The following is a 15739-nucleotide window of genomic DNA, read 5'->3' as shown; positions in this document are numbered from 1 at the left end:
GAGCTTCTTCATGTTTATGAGTGATTGATGTGAAAATTAATGAGGCTTTGATGTAAGTAAGGGATAGAAATGACTTGAGCCTCAAGATCATGAAGTTTCTGCAGARCAGAATTGCTGAATGATTTAGCAGAAGACTAAATAATGAAACTAATCTTATGCACAGCTGTGAAAGCGCTTCTCTCTGTTTATTTAAAATGAAAACTCTCATAAATGTGTGTACAGAGCACCGTTGTGCAAACAATTTTCTCTCTCATATAAAACTTCTGTGTTGTCTCATGAGGAAGCATCACTGAAGGGCAATCCTGGCTGACCCAGATACCCCAAGGTGGGCACTACCCCAGGCTTGACCCTCGCCCCAGCTGAGGATCTCCACACCTGGAGGTGGCACACACTGGGAAGGCAGAGACAAACCAGTTCTGCTGCTGCTGCTGCTGCTGTTTGTTGCCACAGCTGCTCTGAAAGGCTCGGGGATTTCAGTTGTGTCATCTCCAATGRTTGGGGTGAACCTGCACAGCAGCTTTGCCTCCTTGCTGTGAGCCAGCAGTGGGAGTGGCACAGCTCCTCAGGAACCCCACTGGCCACAAACAGACTATGCTGACTCAACTTTAGCTMAGGGGAGCTGGCTGGGGCTGCAGTCAGGGCTGCCTGTTCCATACCTGAACGATGCTGGRAGCTGCTGGGCTGTGCAGGATCCCATAGATGAGCAGCAGCCCCTGCCTGAGCACAGCCAGCCCTTTGGGGTGCTCAGCCAAAGCAGGGCCTGCCCCTTGCTAGTTAGAACTCTTTTCTCAACTTCTCCATGGCAAGGTGCAAAGAAATCCTCTTTTCGTGCCCAACGAATAAAAATAAATCCTATTTTGGGTTTCAGAAGCAGCCTCATGACTAAAGGAGCCTTTCGGTTTCATTCATGTTTGCTGTCTATTAATCTGTTCTCCTCACCCTCAGCAGGGTATGACTCAGGGCTTCACATTGTCTTCCTCCCTGAACTATCTGTGTTTTGACTTTAAATTCTGCCRTCTGACGCAAAGCAGTGCTGAAATCATGACAGTTTGATCCAGCCAGCTCCCAGGAGACTCTTGATCTTTACTGGCTGGTAAATGTAGCACTCAGAACAGCTATGCAGAGCAGATATCGATATTTTTACACCAAATGTTGGTAAGCAGATGTCACGGGCTTGTGAAAAGCCTTGAAACTCCACGGGAGAAAATGTGAGTATGTGTGTGGGAGGCCTGGAGCCAAAAATAATTCGGTGGTTCTATGAGAAGGCATCTCTTCCTTAATCCGTCCGTGTTTTGCTATTCCTGTGCCGGGCACTCAAACCGGAGGCTGCTGGAACAGGTACAGCAGYAAACTCTCTCCCTGTGGATTCAGCTGCTGCTTTTGCAGCTCCTTCCAGCGCAGGTTACTCTGCCCCTCCGGCCCTGGAGGAGCTGACCCATCCCATTCCTGTGGGGTGGAGCCTGATTGTCCCAAGCTTGAGGCATCCTACAGTAAATGTAAGTGACTGGGCAGGGAGGCAGCGGGCTGGGCTCCCCCGGCACTCACTGGAGAAATCGGGAGATGCTTGAGGGGTGACAAAGCCCTGGGGAAGGACTCGGGGCAGSGGTGGCACAGCTGAGCCTCGGGTGACCCAGCCCTGATCCCACCCCAAGCACCCGTTCCCACTGCTGACACACCCCAGTGTCCCCACCTCTCCGGGGTGGCAGCCACGCCTCGCACAAAGCTCCTCTTCATGGTTATTTCTTTCCATAAGCAGGCAGCCTGAAATCCTGAACTTGTAAATGTTGGATAAAACTCAGGATTTGGTTTTTTTTGTTTTTCCTCAGCAAAACCTGCTCTTGAAATGTCCCCTCAGCGATGCCTGTGGGGCGGGCTGGGGTCAAATCTGCTTCATCTCCTGCAGGGTTGAATAAAGCCCAGTGATCTACAGCCAGTGGAGACTTGCCTTGACATCCCTGCTTTTRAAGGACTGTGGTTGCAAGCTGCAAAACCCTTATTTTTCCTTACAATGCTTTATTTATCCCTCCCCTTATGGCTTTGGAAATGAAATTTGAGCCATTTATATTGCACTAAATTTAGGGAGGCCAGAAATATTTGCATACAAATATGATTGATCTTTCAAGCATGCAAAATGAGCACAAAATGACGAGGCTGATGTTGGACACAAGCAGAGCTCAAATATTTTAWAATTAAAATAATTTAAAATAATCTGTATCTGTGTTGGCAGATGGGTTTTTTTTTCTGAGGAAAGAAAGCCTCCTCTTTCTCATTATATACAGAGTAAATGAAGATATTCAAGTCAGATATGGACTGAATTTTAAATGTGACAATGGCACTTATTCTTCAGGAAATGTCATGTCTATAATGAATTGTAAATTATTTTTAGTTGCTACTAGAAACAGGAGAGGGGGGGAATAATCAATATTGACACAAACCCTGCTTTATTTTTAAGCAGTGCTGATCTTTGGTGGCACCAATTATAGGAGGAGAGAGTTAGAGCTGAAGAGCACAARCTGCAAACTATTCTGGTGTTTAGAAAAGGGCCACAGCAGCCAAATTATCTGCTTCCATGTTGCTCCTGGGGTTCCAAAAATATCATCCTCCATGCTCTCCTGGGAGCTGGGCAGGTGTGGGGGAAGCCACAGTCCATGGGCAGTGCTGGTTCTGGCCACCATCATCACCCCACTGGTGTGTCCTGGCACAAGGACAGTGACCCCAAGGCCCCTGCCAGACCGTGCTTCCTCCTCAGGACAAGTTTGCCTGACTTTTCTTTCCCCACTGGCTTTAGGGAGGATGATTTTCCAGCTGGGGTATGACAAAGCAGAGCAGGCTGGAACTGTCCTGCCTCTTTGCTGCAGTGAAGTTCCCCTCCCAACCCCATGCCCTCTTTCTTGCACGAAACGAAACAAAAGCCTTTTGCTGCAAGGTGCAGGGTTGATTGATTAACTTTTATCTTCTCATGATGCATGACTAGGTAAGGCAGGGCATGTGACAAGGCAAGCTGTTCAGAGAAATCACTGCAGATAGRGCTGGGCTGCTCCCTGGATCCACAAAAGGATGCAACACGGTCAAAATCCACTCAGAAAAACAAGATTACCAAGCTCCTTTGCCTAAGCAGTTGACATTGAGCTAATTCTAATGYAATTTCCTAAAATTCAGAGATGCTGTGATGCGATCTTGCTCTCGTATAAAATGCCACAGAACTTCTGATGACAGAACAGATCCAATTTTCTGTGGCATGACTCATTCTGAGGAAAAGAATGCCATACATTCAACATGACCAAAAAAAGTGCATTTAGCGAGGCCCTCCTTGTAGGGCTGTGTGGATGCARTCAGTCATAAGCACAAAGTCCAGGCAGCACTTTTTGATATGGAGTAAAATTGACAGCCAAATTGTAGAGAGCCTTTGGAAAATTTTATCCAGTGAACCCAGAATAGCCACAGCAGAGAGCTGAGCCAGGTTTCTGCCTGACTTTATACGCTGTAAATCTCAGGTGAGTGGTGAAGGAGGATGGAATCTTGCTCGTCAGCCAAATAATTTGGGTTGTCTGAAATAAGCTCTAATGCAGAAGATCAGGATAGATGGATGGGGTTCAGCAGGATGATTTCATAGGAAAGAATTTGCTCCATAAAGTATTAGTCATTTGGAGACAGAATGCACAAGAGCCTGTTGGAAATACCTGCAGAGGCACAAGAAAATTCCTGAAAGTCCGAATTGAGTCATTTTCTCCTGGACGTTTTTTGTTATTATTTTGTTTGTTGGTTTTGATTACACTGCACCAATGGGCTGAGGTGTGTTGTTCATTCCAGTGCTTGCACAGCTGTGTTTTGTGGGCATTCAGGGCCTTGCTGAGGGCATGTGRTGCTCATAATTCAGTTCCCAGCTGCTCACAGGGCACTTGGACCTTGCCCTGTGCTTGCTGCAGCAGTGCCTTTCTGTTTCCCTTCTTCAGGGCTGCTATCACAGGCCCTCATGCAATMTTTTGTGTGATTCTTTTCTGCCTGGGTCTGGTAGTGAAAGTGGGCGTGTTGGAGGGAATCTGGGGCCTGAATAAAGCTGCTGCTCAAGAGTTTCAGTGCCAAAACCGATACTGTGTTTTACTCATGAAACTACTGGAGGTGAAACAAGATCTCTGTTTCCAGATCTCCATGTCAACTACAGAAAATGCAGTCAGGATTGTCTTGTCTGTGTTCATGGCTACAATTATTTCTACCTTACTGTTCTTACAACAATTTAATTTTGTAATGTTTATTGGTTCGGAAGGCACATTCATCCTAGGTTTTTTTGTTGGGTGGTTTTTTTGGGTTTTTTTTTTTCATTTTGTGCTGTAAAAGGTCAAAATTGTCAAGAAAGATTTATTTTTGGAGAAAAAGGAGTCCTTATTTAAAAGCCAAGGTAAAAGAACCTTTCTGTAAWAGAAAGGAAGCAGAAGGAACAGGATACAACTCTGAGCATCAGCTGAAGGAAGGTGTTACATCTTSTGCTTTGTGATTTATTGCACGGTGGCATTTACTCACCCCACTGATCCAGGCRAGCATGCACTGCCCTTTTTGGGCACTGGGAATGGAGATAAAGCTATGAGGGCCTTGGAGGGGTGGGTAGTCCCTCTCTGGCTCCATCCCCATCCAGGGGAGTGCCAGCCTGGCCCCTGTCCCATGCCACAGCCACTGGCAGAGGCAGAGCACAGGGGCTACAGGGGCAGCAGGAACCTGCKGCTTTATCTTTGCCCAACATGCTTCAGTTTTTCCATCTATCTCAGGCAAACAATGTGGGGTTGTCATTCCCTTCATCTCACTCCCTCAGGASCATCCATCTCTGGCTGSTCCAGAGCTCCAGGGCCYCCTGCACCTGATGACAAGGACACAGGTGCCATGAATTGTCCCTGCCCTGTGACAAAGCCAGAAATGGGCCACCCTAGCTCAGCCAATGAACTAAAGAAAATAAATAAAAACCCCCTTGCTGGCCATAGCTGTTGAGAGGCCATCTCCTGCCAAGGCACAGGCACAGCCAGGCACACAAACCCACTCACACTGACCCTGGGGCGCAGGGTGCTCCTCACAGCTGGGCTCACACCCGCCTCCGGCCCCAGCGTGTCCTCGGCTTTATTCCTGCCCCACAGCCCTGGGTGTGTGTCCCTGCTGCGGGTTTGGCCGGCACCCACTCCCTGAGTGTGGGTCGGGTTCATTCACCCACCCGAGGTGTGGGTCGGGTTCACCAAGTCCCTCCTCCCAGCCCGTGCGAACTGAGAAGCAGAAGGCACTGTCATTATCACGTTTGCCTTTTTTCTTCTTATTTTAAAACCTTTTCTCCCTTTCCCCCTTCTTTCTTCCTTGCCTGCCTTTTCTCTTCCTGTTTTCCCCCGCGACTCTTTCCCTCTTTCTCGGTCACTTTTCTCCCGTTTCCTCCTTTCCCCGCTCTCGGTTTAACCCTGCCGGGTGTGTGCCGYTCCGGCGCGGTCCCGGGGGTCGCTCCGCCCGCGGTCGGTCCCGCGGAGGTTCCGCCGGGCGGGGCGGGGCGGGGCGCGGCCGTGACGCGCGGCCGAGGGCGGTATAAGCGGCCGCTGTCCCGGTGCTGAAGGCGGCGGAGCGGCGGAGCGGCGGCAGCGCAGGTAGGGATGCGGGGATGCGGGGATGCGGGGATGTAGGGATTCAGGGATGTAAGGATGTAGGGATGCAGGGATAAAGGGATGTAAGGATGCAGGGATGCAGGGATAAAGGGATGTAAGGATGCAGGGATCCAGGGATAAAGGGATGTAAGGATGCAGGGATGCAGGGATAAAGGGATGTAAGGATGCAGGGATGCGGGGGGCACCGAGTCCCGGGCACCCGACTCCAGCGGGGATCCGGCACCAAGAGCCGGCGCTGCCAGGGCCGGGACTCGAAGCGGAACACATCTCTACAAAAAATGTGTCCCTATCGTTACATATATCTCACAAATGTCCTGTCAGCACCTCAGAGCGGTGGCACTCRGTCACACCGTGGCGCCGACATGGGCGGATGGGTTCTCTCGGATGCAAACRCTCTCCGCGCCACTTGCCAGATGTATCCTGTGCCGACAGTCGTTCTACTCACTAGAACTGCTGTGGGTTTGGGCTTGTACCCTTCGCTGCTGTTTTGTTTTTGTTTTCAGTCCCTTCCGCAGGGTAAAGGGTTAGAGATGCTTTTAAACAAGGCAAATTTGTGGCGGTCGTGTTATTTATTGCAAAAAAAAATAAAGGGAAGAAGAGTTCAGGGTATATTTATTTTCCCTATAGAAAACTGCTGTTAGGTTTCACCCAAGACTCTCAGGGCAGGGAAAAATCTATAGGAAAATCCCATGAGTTTTCATAGCAAATTTTCACTGGAAACATTAGAGTCACATCAGAAACAACTGCTAAGAGATCGAGAGAGAAAATTACCGCTACCATGGAAACATCCCAGAAAGGAGATATTTTCTGTGTCTGTTTTTTAGGGAACTTTTTTCAGTCTGTGTTGCCTTTGTACATGTAAAATTGTGATCACGATTACCTCATTTTGTAAAGAGAAGCTTCTTCATCTTCATTTGGTGGCTGAGAGATGATTTTCCTGTTTGTTAGGTGTTAATAGAGGAGAAAATATGCACTCCATCTAGACTGGCTTCACAGTTATCGATCTGGAGACTGAAGAGCTGTTTTAACATATTGTCCTTYGAGAGGCACAGGAGAGAATGTTTACAATATTTCCTAAAGATAGACAAAATCACTCTTATTTTAAAAACAAATATGGAATGAAAGTCTGAAAGRCAGGGGAGGRGTCCTGTTACCTTGGATAGCGCAGYGTATTTAATGACAAGATTTATGACCCGAACTCCAAGCTTTTAAGAGAAATCATTCCCAAATCTGCTTGACAAGGCTTTCAAGTATCATCTCTCAATAAATTAGAAGTAAAAATTGTCCTAGAGGCAAATGCACACAAAATACATAGAGAGGAGCCAATGATCTGTTCCTCTTTAAGGGAGCATGCAGTTGAGCAACATCCTTGTGGAGCACTAAACTAAACTTTGCCTGGCTGCACACATTTTGATTTTAGTGRGATGCTGGCAGCTCTTGCAAAGGCTCTAACAGTCCGAATTGTGTGCAGCGAAGGAGGGTGAGTTCCTGGTCTTTGTGAGTGGGAGGTGCTTGGCAGATGATTATAAGAATGACTCTCCCTTCCCCCACCCTTTGGAAAGGACAGTTTCTCGTGCTAATCAAACTAACTCTGATAATAACCACTCTTTTTGCTGAAAAATGAAGTCTTAATTTCATTTATTTGCTACAGAAATAGCAAATTGGGGTGGGTTTTTTTGGTTCAGTTTATTTTTTAATGGACATATACATTTATGTTCAGTGTTTTTTTCCCTGACAGAAAGTGAAGTGATGTGTTGGCTTTGTCTCAGGGCAAGCTCAGGTCTGGAGAGTGGGACCTTCTAATCAGCTGTTGAACTAATCCTTTGTGAAATCAATGCTGAAACGTATCCAGGCCTGCAGTCAGAAATGTTTGGGGAAATTGTTTGCTATTATGCCTGTTAGCCTGTTCATGCATGCTGAGAGGGGGGAAAAAGCAGCTCTYTGAACTGATAGGGCTTTAATTATTTAGTTAAGTCACATTATGTTAAGAACAAAAACTGAATGGAAAAATCTACTGAAATGAGCATATTCATGCTCCCTTTCTGCTTCCAGCAGTGGGTAAACACTGTGCACAGCCCTTTCAGGCTGTCAGGARCCACCAGTATCTCAACAGGATGCTTTCACCAAGCCAAAAACCAAAGGAACCAAAATAGGTCAATTAATCAAAGCARTTTCTATCTTTATCATCCCCTTCTCGTTATTGTGCTTTATTTGTTAAATTATTTGTGGCTGGATCAGAGCAGAGCCCGGTCTGTCCCGTGCCCCGGTGCCCCAGTGCCTGACCCATCCCAGGAAATGCCTGCTGGCAGAGTTTCCCTGGGCTGGTGGAGGGAGCTCAGCTCCCTGTGAAGCCGGGCTTTCTCAGCCCCATCCTCATGCACAGCSATGCTGTAATCATCTTAATTCACTCACAGGCATATTTTCCCCAGTTCTGTTCCAGAGTTTATTTCTGTCTGGCGTAAGCTGGGCAGACATGGGCTTCTACTGATCTATTCTAACCAAATTTGCCAGTGGTCRTGTTTCTGCCTGTCCTGGGACCTGATTCAATTTCTGCTCAAGTGAATGAATAAGCAAATGAATGAAATCACCACTCAGAACCCACCTACTCGAGCTTGTTTCTCAGAWGGGCTTTAAAGGATTCAGTAAAATTATTTTTTACCTTTAGGATAAATTATGGTTTTCCACTCATATAAGGGATCATTGCCCTAGGAAGATGACTCWCAGTCATTAACTGATATTCACTTATAATACAAATAATTTTTTTGAAAATGAAATAGCAAAATAAGGGAAGTAATAGCTTCAGTACTATCAGTACTGACAGAAATAAACTTGCAAGTAATTTTATATGCCATGTCCTCCACCTCATCACATTAATTTTATTGCAGTTTAGCACCATTCAGCARTATTATCCTGGCATGAAATTAGATGCACTATGGAGAAATCTCACAAAAGAATTCCGTCTGTAGTTTTAATATTAATATTTCAAGCCRAATTTAAATGTATGCGAACATTGAATTCGTCATTTATGTGCTTTGTTCTCATGATCAAAATGACATCTAGATATGTCTATTGGCATTTCATGAGTTATATAGGATTGGTATTTTGTACTTTGGTGCTGCCATTGGAAAATTAATGTTCATGAAGTACATGGAGCATAGAGATAAGAAATGTCTTGCATGGCTGGGTTTACTAAGTCTGCCTCCATGTGTTAACAGCWTTTTTTTTTTTTTTTTCCCTCTTCTTTATTTAAAGGAAATATTTTAAATATGGCAGAAACTAAAACCTTGCAGCCTGGAGCAGCCTGTGCTCTCACCTTTTGCTTTGTCCTAATCTGCTGGGTTGATGCAGCCTCCTTCCAGCAGCACCAGCTGCTTCAGAAAGACCCAGACTATGCAATGAAAARCTTACAGAGGCTCCCAAATCCCGACATGATCAAAGCCCTGGAATACATCGAAGACCTTCGCAAGCAAACCAACAAGGGAGAAAGCAGCCCYGATTACAGCTCTTATCAAAGTGTCCCTTACCTCCTGCCACAGAAGGAAAGCCAGGACCAGCTTCACCTCGCAGACAATGCAAGGGATTCTCTGACTGAAGATGAGTCCCAATGGGTTAAGGTAATGCTGGAAGCCTTGCGGCAAGCCGGGAAGGAGCCAAAAACTGGCCCAAAGGAGAATAAACCTTATGGCCTGAGCTCAGATAACTTTCCAGCTGGACTGACTGATGATTATGAGGCTTACAAGTGGCCTGAGAGGTGGCAAAAGTACCTCAAAATGCCGCTTGGGCACTATGAAGACAGCTCAAGAGACAGTCCCTTCAAGCGCACCAATGAAATCGTGGAAGAGCAGTACACACCCCAGAGCCTCGCCACGCTGGAGTCGGTGTTCCAGGAGCTGGGCAAGATGGCAGCACCCAGCAGCCACAAGAAGGAAAGGCTGGATGAGGACCAGAAAGTGTACACAGATGATGAAGATGATGTGTATAAAGTGAATAACATCGCCTATGAGGATGTGGTGGGAGGAGAAGATTGGAATCCCATAGAGGAAAAAGTGGAAAGCCAAACCCAGGAAGTGATAAAAGATAGCAAAGAGGAAATTGATAAACATGAAGAGGAGATTGAGGAGGAAATGAAAAGATCRGGAAAACTCAGCTTCCTTGAGGATGAAATAAGAAGAGACAATAAAGATCAAATGTCAGAGGATGTCTCAAAACTRATGAATTATTACCTGAAGAGGCTGATGGGCAGTGSTGGGAGCAGGAGACTGAGGACTGGAGGAGATCTTGAGGAAAAAAGAGCATCCATGTTTTTGGACAAACAACTCGATCCTCAGTCCATAGCTCAGCTGATAGAAATCTCAAGGAATTTGCAAATTCCTCCCGAGGATTTAATAGACATGTTGAAAGCTGGAGAGAAAAAGCAGCTTCAGAATGAAAGACTGGAAGCCGAGCAGGAAATGGAATTCCCAGAAGACCTCGATGAGATAACTGAAACCAATCTAGGACAGAGCGATATATTTAAAAACAATGTGAACTCTAAAAAYGGGTACATGAAGCAGCCTCTTATTCCAGAAAACCTACCTGAAGACCTCAATATTGAAGATATTGTCAGCCTTCTGGGAAATGACAATTTAGCTAATCAGAATCCCTCCTACTTACTAAACCGTCTCAATCAAGAAAACGATTTGCCGAGACTGTCTTACCTTCCCAGAAGATTGAAAGGACACCTGCTCCCCAAAGGTGCCTGGATGAACGATTTGGAAAGGAGACAAGCAGARTATGAGAAACTGGACGAGAAGGATGAAGAGCTGGCTGATTATTTGGCAAAGGTACTGGCAAAATACCCCGAAGTGGCCAACAGCAACTCGCTGAAACGAGCGCCGGCCGCAGCTTCGGAGGGCAACCTGCAGGAGGAGGAGCAGCTGGAGCAGAGCATCCGAGAGCACCTCAACCAGCTGGCTCCACAGGAGGCTGCCAAGCTGGCTGCGCTCAGCAAAAGGCTCTCCATGGCTGGGGAAGCTGACGACACGCAAAACAGGCAGTACCTGGATGAGGATATGCTGGCAAAGGTGCTGGAGTATCTAAAACAGGAGAAATCAGAGCTTGAAAGAGACCACATCACCAAGCGAGCAATGGAAAACATGTAATTGTTCCCCAATTTCTCTTCAATGTGTTGATTTCTATCCCAATTCAGTTGTGATTTATTCCTGCTCTCCCACTAAAAAACCTATGGTAGACTATTTACCATTGAACAGTCTGCATATCTTTCTCAGAGCTGTTATATTGTTTATTGATATATGTTATAAATTATGGGGCAAACAAAAAATTGCTTCAAGTGTTTTAAGAAAAAATTTAATGATATCGAGTAAAAGTATAATATGTAAACAAATGACCTTTGCATTGTTAATAAAACATGATAAATGAAGGGTGACAATTATAATTTGAAATTTTTAAGATTAATTGGWTTATTTTGTTACTGTCTGTAGTGGTTTTTGTGCAGTATCAAATAAAAAAATAAAGCATTATATATATATATAGTTTTATTTACAAGGCTTTTTCTATTCAGTGTTTTATTGTTGACGAATAAATTATTTCTGGACAATCGACTGTGTTTCTTTGTGACAGTTGATAAAGTCATACTAATTGGAAACGTATTTCTACTTCTACAGATGACTCTTCTGAAATGTATTCTTTTTCCTACAGATTCAGCTGTTAGCATAAACTTGTGGTTTTCTGGGCCATTAGAACATCAATTGGTATGACACTTAAGGGCAGGGGGTACCTAAAGAGCTTTCTGAAGTCAATCAGTGTAATAACTGCATTACCTACAGCTGAAAATTGGCCCTCACATAATTAAGAGAGATATCAGTACCTCTTGGCAGCAGGAGGAAGATAAATGATCTGTCCAGCTAGACAGACTCTGTGATGAAGCTCTGAAAAAATACAAAATTGAAGCTCTGTGTGTGAGCTCTGGGAAGCCCTGCTGAAGTGTCAGGGAGGTTCTGCAGACGAGTCCCCTCCATCTCTCACAGTAACAACCACAAAGCAGGAGCCAGACTCCAAGGAAAGGCAGGCAGAGAACACCCCTGTGGGGAGCAGCATGGATTTAATGCCTGATAAAAATACTATTTCCTTTTTCTTTAAATGACCATTACATGTCACATACATACACAGAAAACCTTTATTATTCAGCACACTAGCTGGGCCCTTGAAATGTCTCTGGAGCTCCYGTTTTGACCTGCAGTAGATGGTCTGGAAAGGTTCTGGCTCTTTTACAGAAGGAAATGTGCTTGTGTAACTCTGTGAGTCAGATGCAACTTTCAGTAGGACAGCTCATTTCCAGGATTACAGTTTAAAAGTGGTTTTCCCTGTGGTGTTCTTCAGCTGCTCATCTGGGCTGAGTGGGGTGGGRGTGGTTTTTGGCAAGCCAATGTCTAATGAAGTACAAAGGCTGCAGAAACAAAAAACCCTCTTCAGTGTCACCACTACCCTGAGCAAGCGCAGCTGGCAGGAGCTCAGTCCCTGCTGCAGCCATTATTCCTTGAACATACACCAAACAACAACATAAAAGATTTTCCAGGTGTGTGTAGGGCCCAGCAGAGATGTCACACACAGCTGGGAGCTCCTCAGTGTCATGCCCCTGTAGCTCTCCCTACCCTGGTCTCCCTTGGCTCCTGAGCTGCCCAAAGCCTGGGGAGCTCTTTGGCTTTCTCAGGGAAAGCTCAATGAAAATTTGGAACCCCAGAATGATTTTGGGTCTAAGGAACCAGCAATACAAACTCGTGCATGAAAGGACAGGTGCTGTCAGATGCTGTGTAGAAGATGAAATAAGCTTTGGAAAATGTAAATCTTGGCATGAGTAACTACATCACTTTTTAGCAGACCACCTCAGTGTGGGCAAGCCATTAGGCACTTCATGGTTCATCTTCATAAACAAGAAAATGGGATTTGAAATAACAGAATGTCACTTAATCTAACAGAACAGTATGGAAGCTTCAGGCTGATTTCAAGTTTAAAGGTGACATCAATACTTTTCCCTCTTCAAGCCACAGAAAGTAGACAACTAATCTCCCTATGAATTGCTTTATTTCTAACAAACTCATCTCCAACTCTACATTGAAATTAAACAAAATGAGAAAATATTAAATAGACAGCACTCTCTTGGTAGCTGTAGMTGCCTCTTGCTATGCAACCAAAGCTCCCGCAGAAGAGCAGAGAGTWATACCTGAATATGCAAGACAGCATTATCCAAATGTACATCCCACGATGAGATCTGCTCCATTAAACCACTCCAGAGCCTCCCCCTGCAGAGAGGCTGTGTAGTGCTTAATTGTTCTTAATAGCCACGGCTGCTGCTGCTTTCATTTGTCTGTGCTTTGTGTTTTCCTTATGGGTGCAGAGGGACAAACAGTCATGTTGTCAATAATGCACACAGAATGCATCATCCATAACWGATACACTATCAACTCATTATTATAATTATACACCAAATAAAGTGACCACCCTGCAATTTTTACTCAGGCAAAGTGAGGAGCAGATTTTTAATTCCTCTTTTGTGCTGTGATTTGACAGCCTCCYAGATGCAGCTGGTTTATGCTCTGTGTTTCAGTGGCTTTTGTCCAGCAAATAAATGTTTCTGCTCAAATCTTCCTCTTAAAACTTGCTTCATTGTGTCCTCATATTTAATGTCCTCCCCAATATGCAGATTGAACAGAAATTTGGTCTGAGTATAATAAGCTACTGAACACCTTCCTCAGGATCTGAGCYAGTTTTTCTTTGTACAAACACTAGAATTCACTTATTAGTACCCATAAGAGTTAATGCTTTTATGTTTTTTTCATTAATTCATATGCTACTTCAAGTGCTTTGTTTACATCTGTCTCTTGATGGTTCCATTATTTTGTCAGCTGGAGCTCTTAAATGAGAACACTTGTTGATTCAAAAATTAATGTAACCAAATTACCTTGACTGGAGAAATGAGATTGTAGCAATTATTTCCTTCTAAAAGAGTATTTCCACAGTGCAGGGAAGGGGGTTGAGCTGCGTGTAATGTGACAGTCATTAGTATTTCCCAAAGCACTTTGCACTACACCTCATTGTGCAGGAGAAGTGACAAAAGCCATGATTTTCTTAAAGTGTCAGAGGGGAGCCAAGGCTGGAGCWCGGTGCCCTGAGCTGTGCTTTGTCTCACAGCTCATTCTTGCTGTTCCTAACGAGAACATTCACAATTAAAACCTGCATGTCCAGACACACCTGACCCAGCCCGATCCTCCATCAGCTCAGGCCAAACATGGCATCATCCGAGTGGAGGAATTCWGTGTGCAAGGGATGTGCAGTGGTGGCTGCTGTGCAGGAGCAGAATTCCCTGGGGCACCCCAAACCTTCCCCCTGGATGCAGGCACGGGGCAGGGGCTGTTTATTGCAGGATGCATAAATCCATGCAGACACAGCTGGGTGCCAGCTGCACTTTGCATTTGTTCAGCTTCCCAAATACCTCCAGAGAGGTTCATGTGAGCTGCAGGATCCCCAGCGAGCAGCAGCAGGCAGGTGCAGAGCCTCTAGTGCATGGAGTGGAAAGGAGAAGCCCTGAATCAGAGCTGATTAACTGAAGAGCCGCGTTATTCCTGACTTTTGGATCATTCAAAAACATTTGAGATCGTTAATAATTCATTTGCAGATGTARCAGAGCTCTAAATGTGGCTGATTAAATGCATTTGACGTTTCTCTTGAGAGAGGCTGTTATTCCAGGAAACCACTTGGTATCTGCAAATGTCTTGGAATAAGTGTACTCAAAATTACAGGTTCACTCACAATGTTTTCCCTGGTAAAGGAAGAGAAGTGACCTCTGACTCCAAATGTAATGTACCCTGGTGGATTACTGTGGCACAATTATTGTGAAAGTTCCCCACAGCCAGATCTGCAGTGTAACGACACAATCCCACATGCAGAGCTCTGCCTTCCTCTGCCGGGACACAAACCTGCACACCTGGGGAAGGAAACCTTAAAAAGGGGTGTTTTGGCAGCTCCCCAGATCCCACCATTGCTGCTCAGTGATGTGCTTCCCAAAACCCTTCCTGGCATCAGCCTGGCACAGAGCCCCATGCTTTGTGCTGGCACAGAAGCCAGGCTCTCATGGAACGCCTTGATGGGAGTGACACAAACACTCTGAGTCCTCTGGGCTGGGTGAACAGGATCCAGAATAGGGTATAAAAGAAAATAATGAGCTTTACATCACCTTTTTGTCTTCCCGATCATGTCAGAAAATCTGTGTCCACTGGATTTGTTTGGCTTCTTGCTTACATTAGAGCAACTCTCTTCTGGTGTAGCTGTGGGGTGCATTTTGTGCCAGTCAATTTAAATATTTAATGACAACTAAGTGTTTATGCAAATCTGAGCACTTTTTCAAGGGGGTCGGCCACATCAGGGCAGTTTTCCTGCTGCTCTGCTTTCCTACAGTCGCCACCACTGGGACGCCTCATTTACTGGAGACAGTGGGATCCTTCCCTGGCAGAACTTTGCACGGGGTCACCTTGGGAAAACCTTTTTGGGTTATTTTYCTCTTGCCCTAAGCCCCTGCCAACACACAGAAATGCCCTGCATCTGTCTGTTGTGATCTCCAGGTGAAACATGGCCATTCTTTATTATCTATTAAAACTCTTCCCCAAAGCATATTGCCTTTAAGCAGGTTTTTTTTTTTTCTTTTTCCTAGCTCAAATTTTCAATGCCATTTATTTTCACATTGTAAATATCTTGACCCTGAATGCAAAAAGAAATCTCTCACCTCCACTTTGCTCCCTCCTCTTTCACCTAAGAGRAGGTGTGAGACTGCTTGGGTGAGATGCAACATGTAATTTCTGCAAAGAAATATGTTTTTACCATGGCTACATGATTTGCCACGTGCTAATAAATGTCATAGCAGCCAACAGACCACTGAGACACCACCAGCACTTGTACTCCTGTGTGAAGTACGTAAGAGCCAGCCCAGGAACAGCACGTGCAGACACAGAAAAAGGTTAAAAAGAMGATAAATCATTAAAGGGGCATAACTCCAAAATTCCTTGCTTGTTATTATGGGCCATAAAAACAGGAGGTGTGTTAAATCCCTATAAATAGGTTTT

The 15739-nt window shown here is 45.2% G+C and overlaps 1 protein-coding gene across 3 annotated transcripts in view; it reads left to right on the top strand.

Annotated features, from left to right (window-relative positions):
* The window catches only part of SCG2 (secretogranin II), an 18517-nt gene extending 7295 nt beyond the window's left edge, over positions 1 to 11222 (top strand). The window contains exons 1-2 of one of the 3 annotated variants that reach the window (XM_057366864.1): positions 1328 to 1496; positions 8880 to 11222. In XM_057366864.1, the coding sequence (XP_057222847.1) occupies positions 8894 to 10768 (1875 nt within the window). In that variant the 5' untranslated portion in view covers positions 1328 to 1496; positions 8880 to 8893 and the 3' untranslated portion in view covers positions 10769 to 11222. Of the gene's footprint in view, positions 1 to 1327; positions 1497 to 5575; positions 5610 to 8879 lie in introns of those variants that run through there. The other 2 variants (XM_057366863.1, XM_057366862.1) reach the window with 2 other exon arrangements.
* The last annotated feature ends 4517 nt before the right edge of the window (positions 11223 to 15739 follow it).

The sequence above is a fragment of the Malurus melanocephalus genome, unplaced genomic scaffold (assembly GCF_030028575.1).
Source record: "Malurus melanocephalus ecotype Western Australia unplaced genomic scaffold, MMel_1.1 scaffold_73, whole genome shotgun sequence".
Lineage (NCBI taxonomy): Eukaryota > Metazoa > Chordata > Aves > Passeriformes > Maluridae > Malurus > Malurus melanocephalus.
This window is presented reverse-complemented; position numbering and strand designations above follow the sequence as displayed.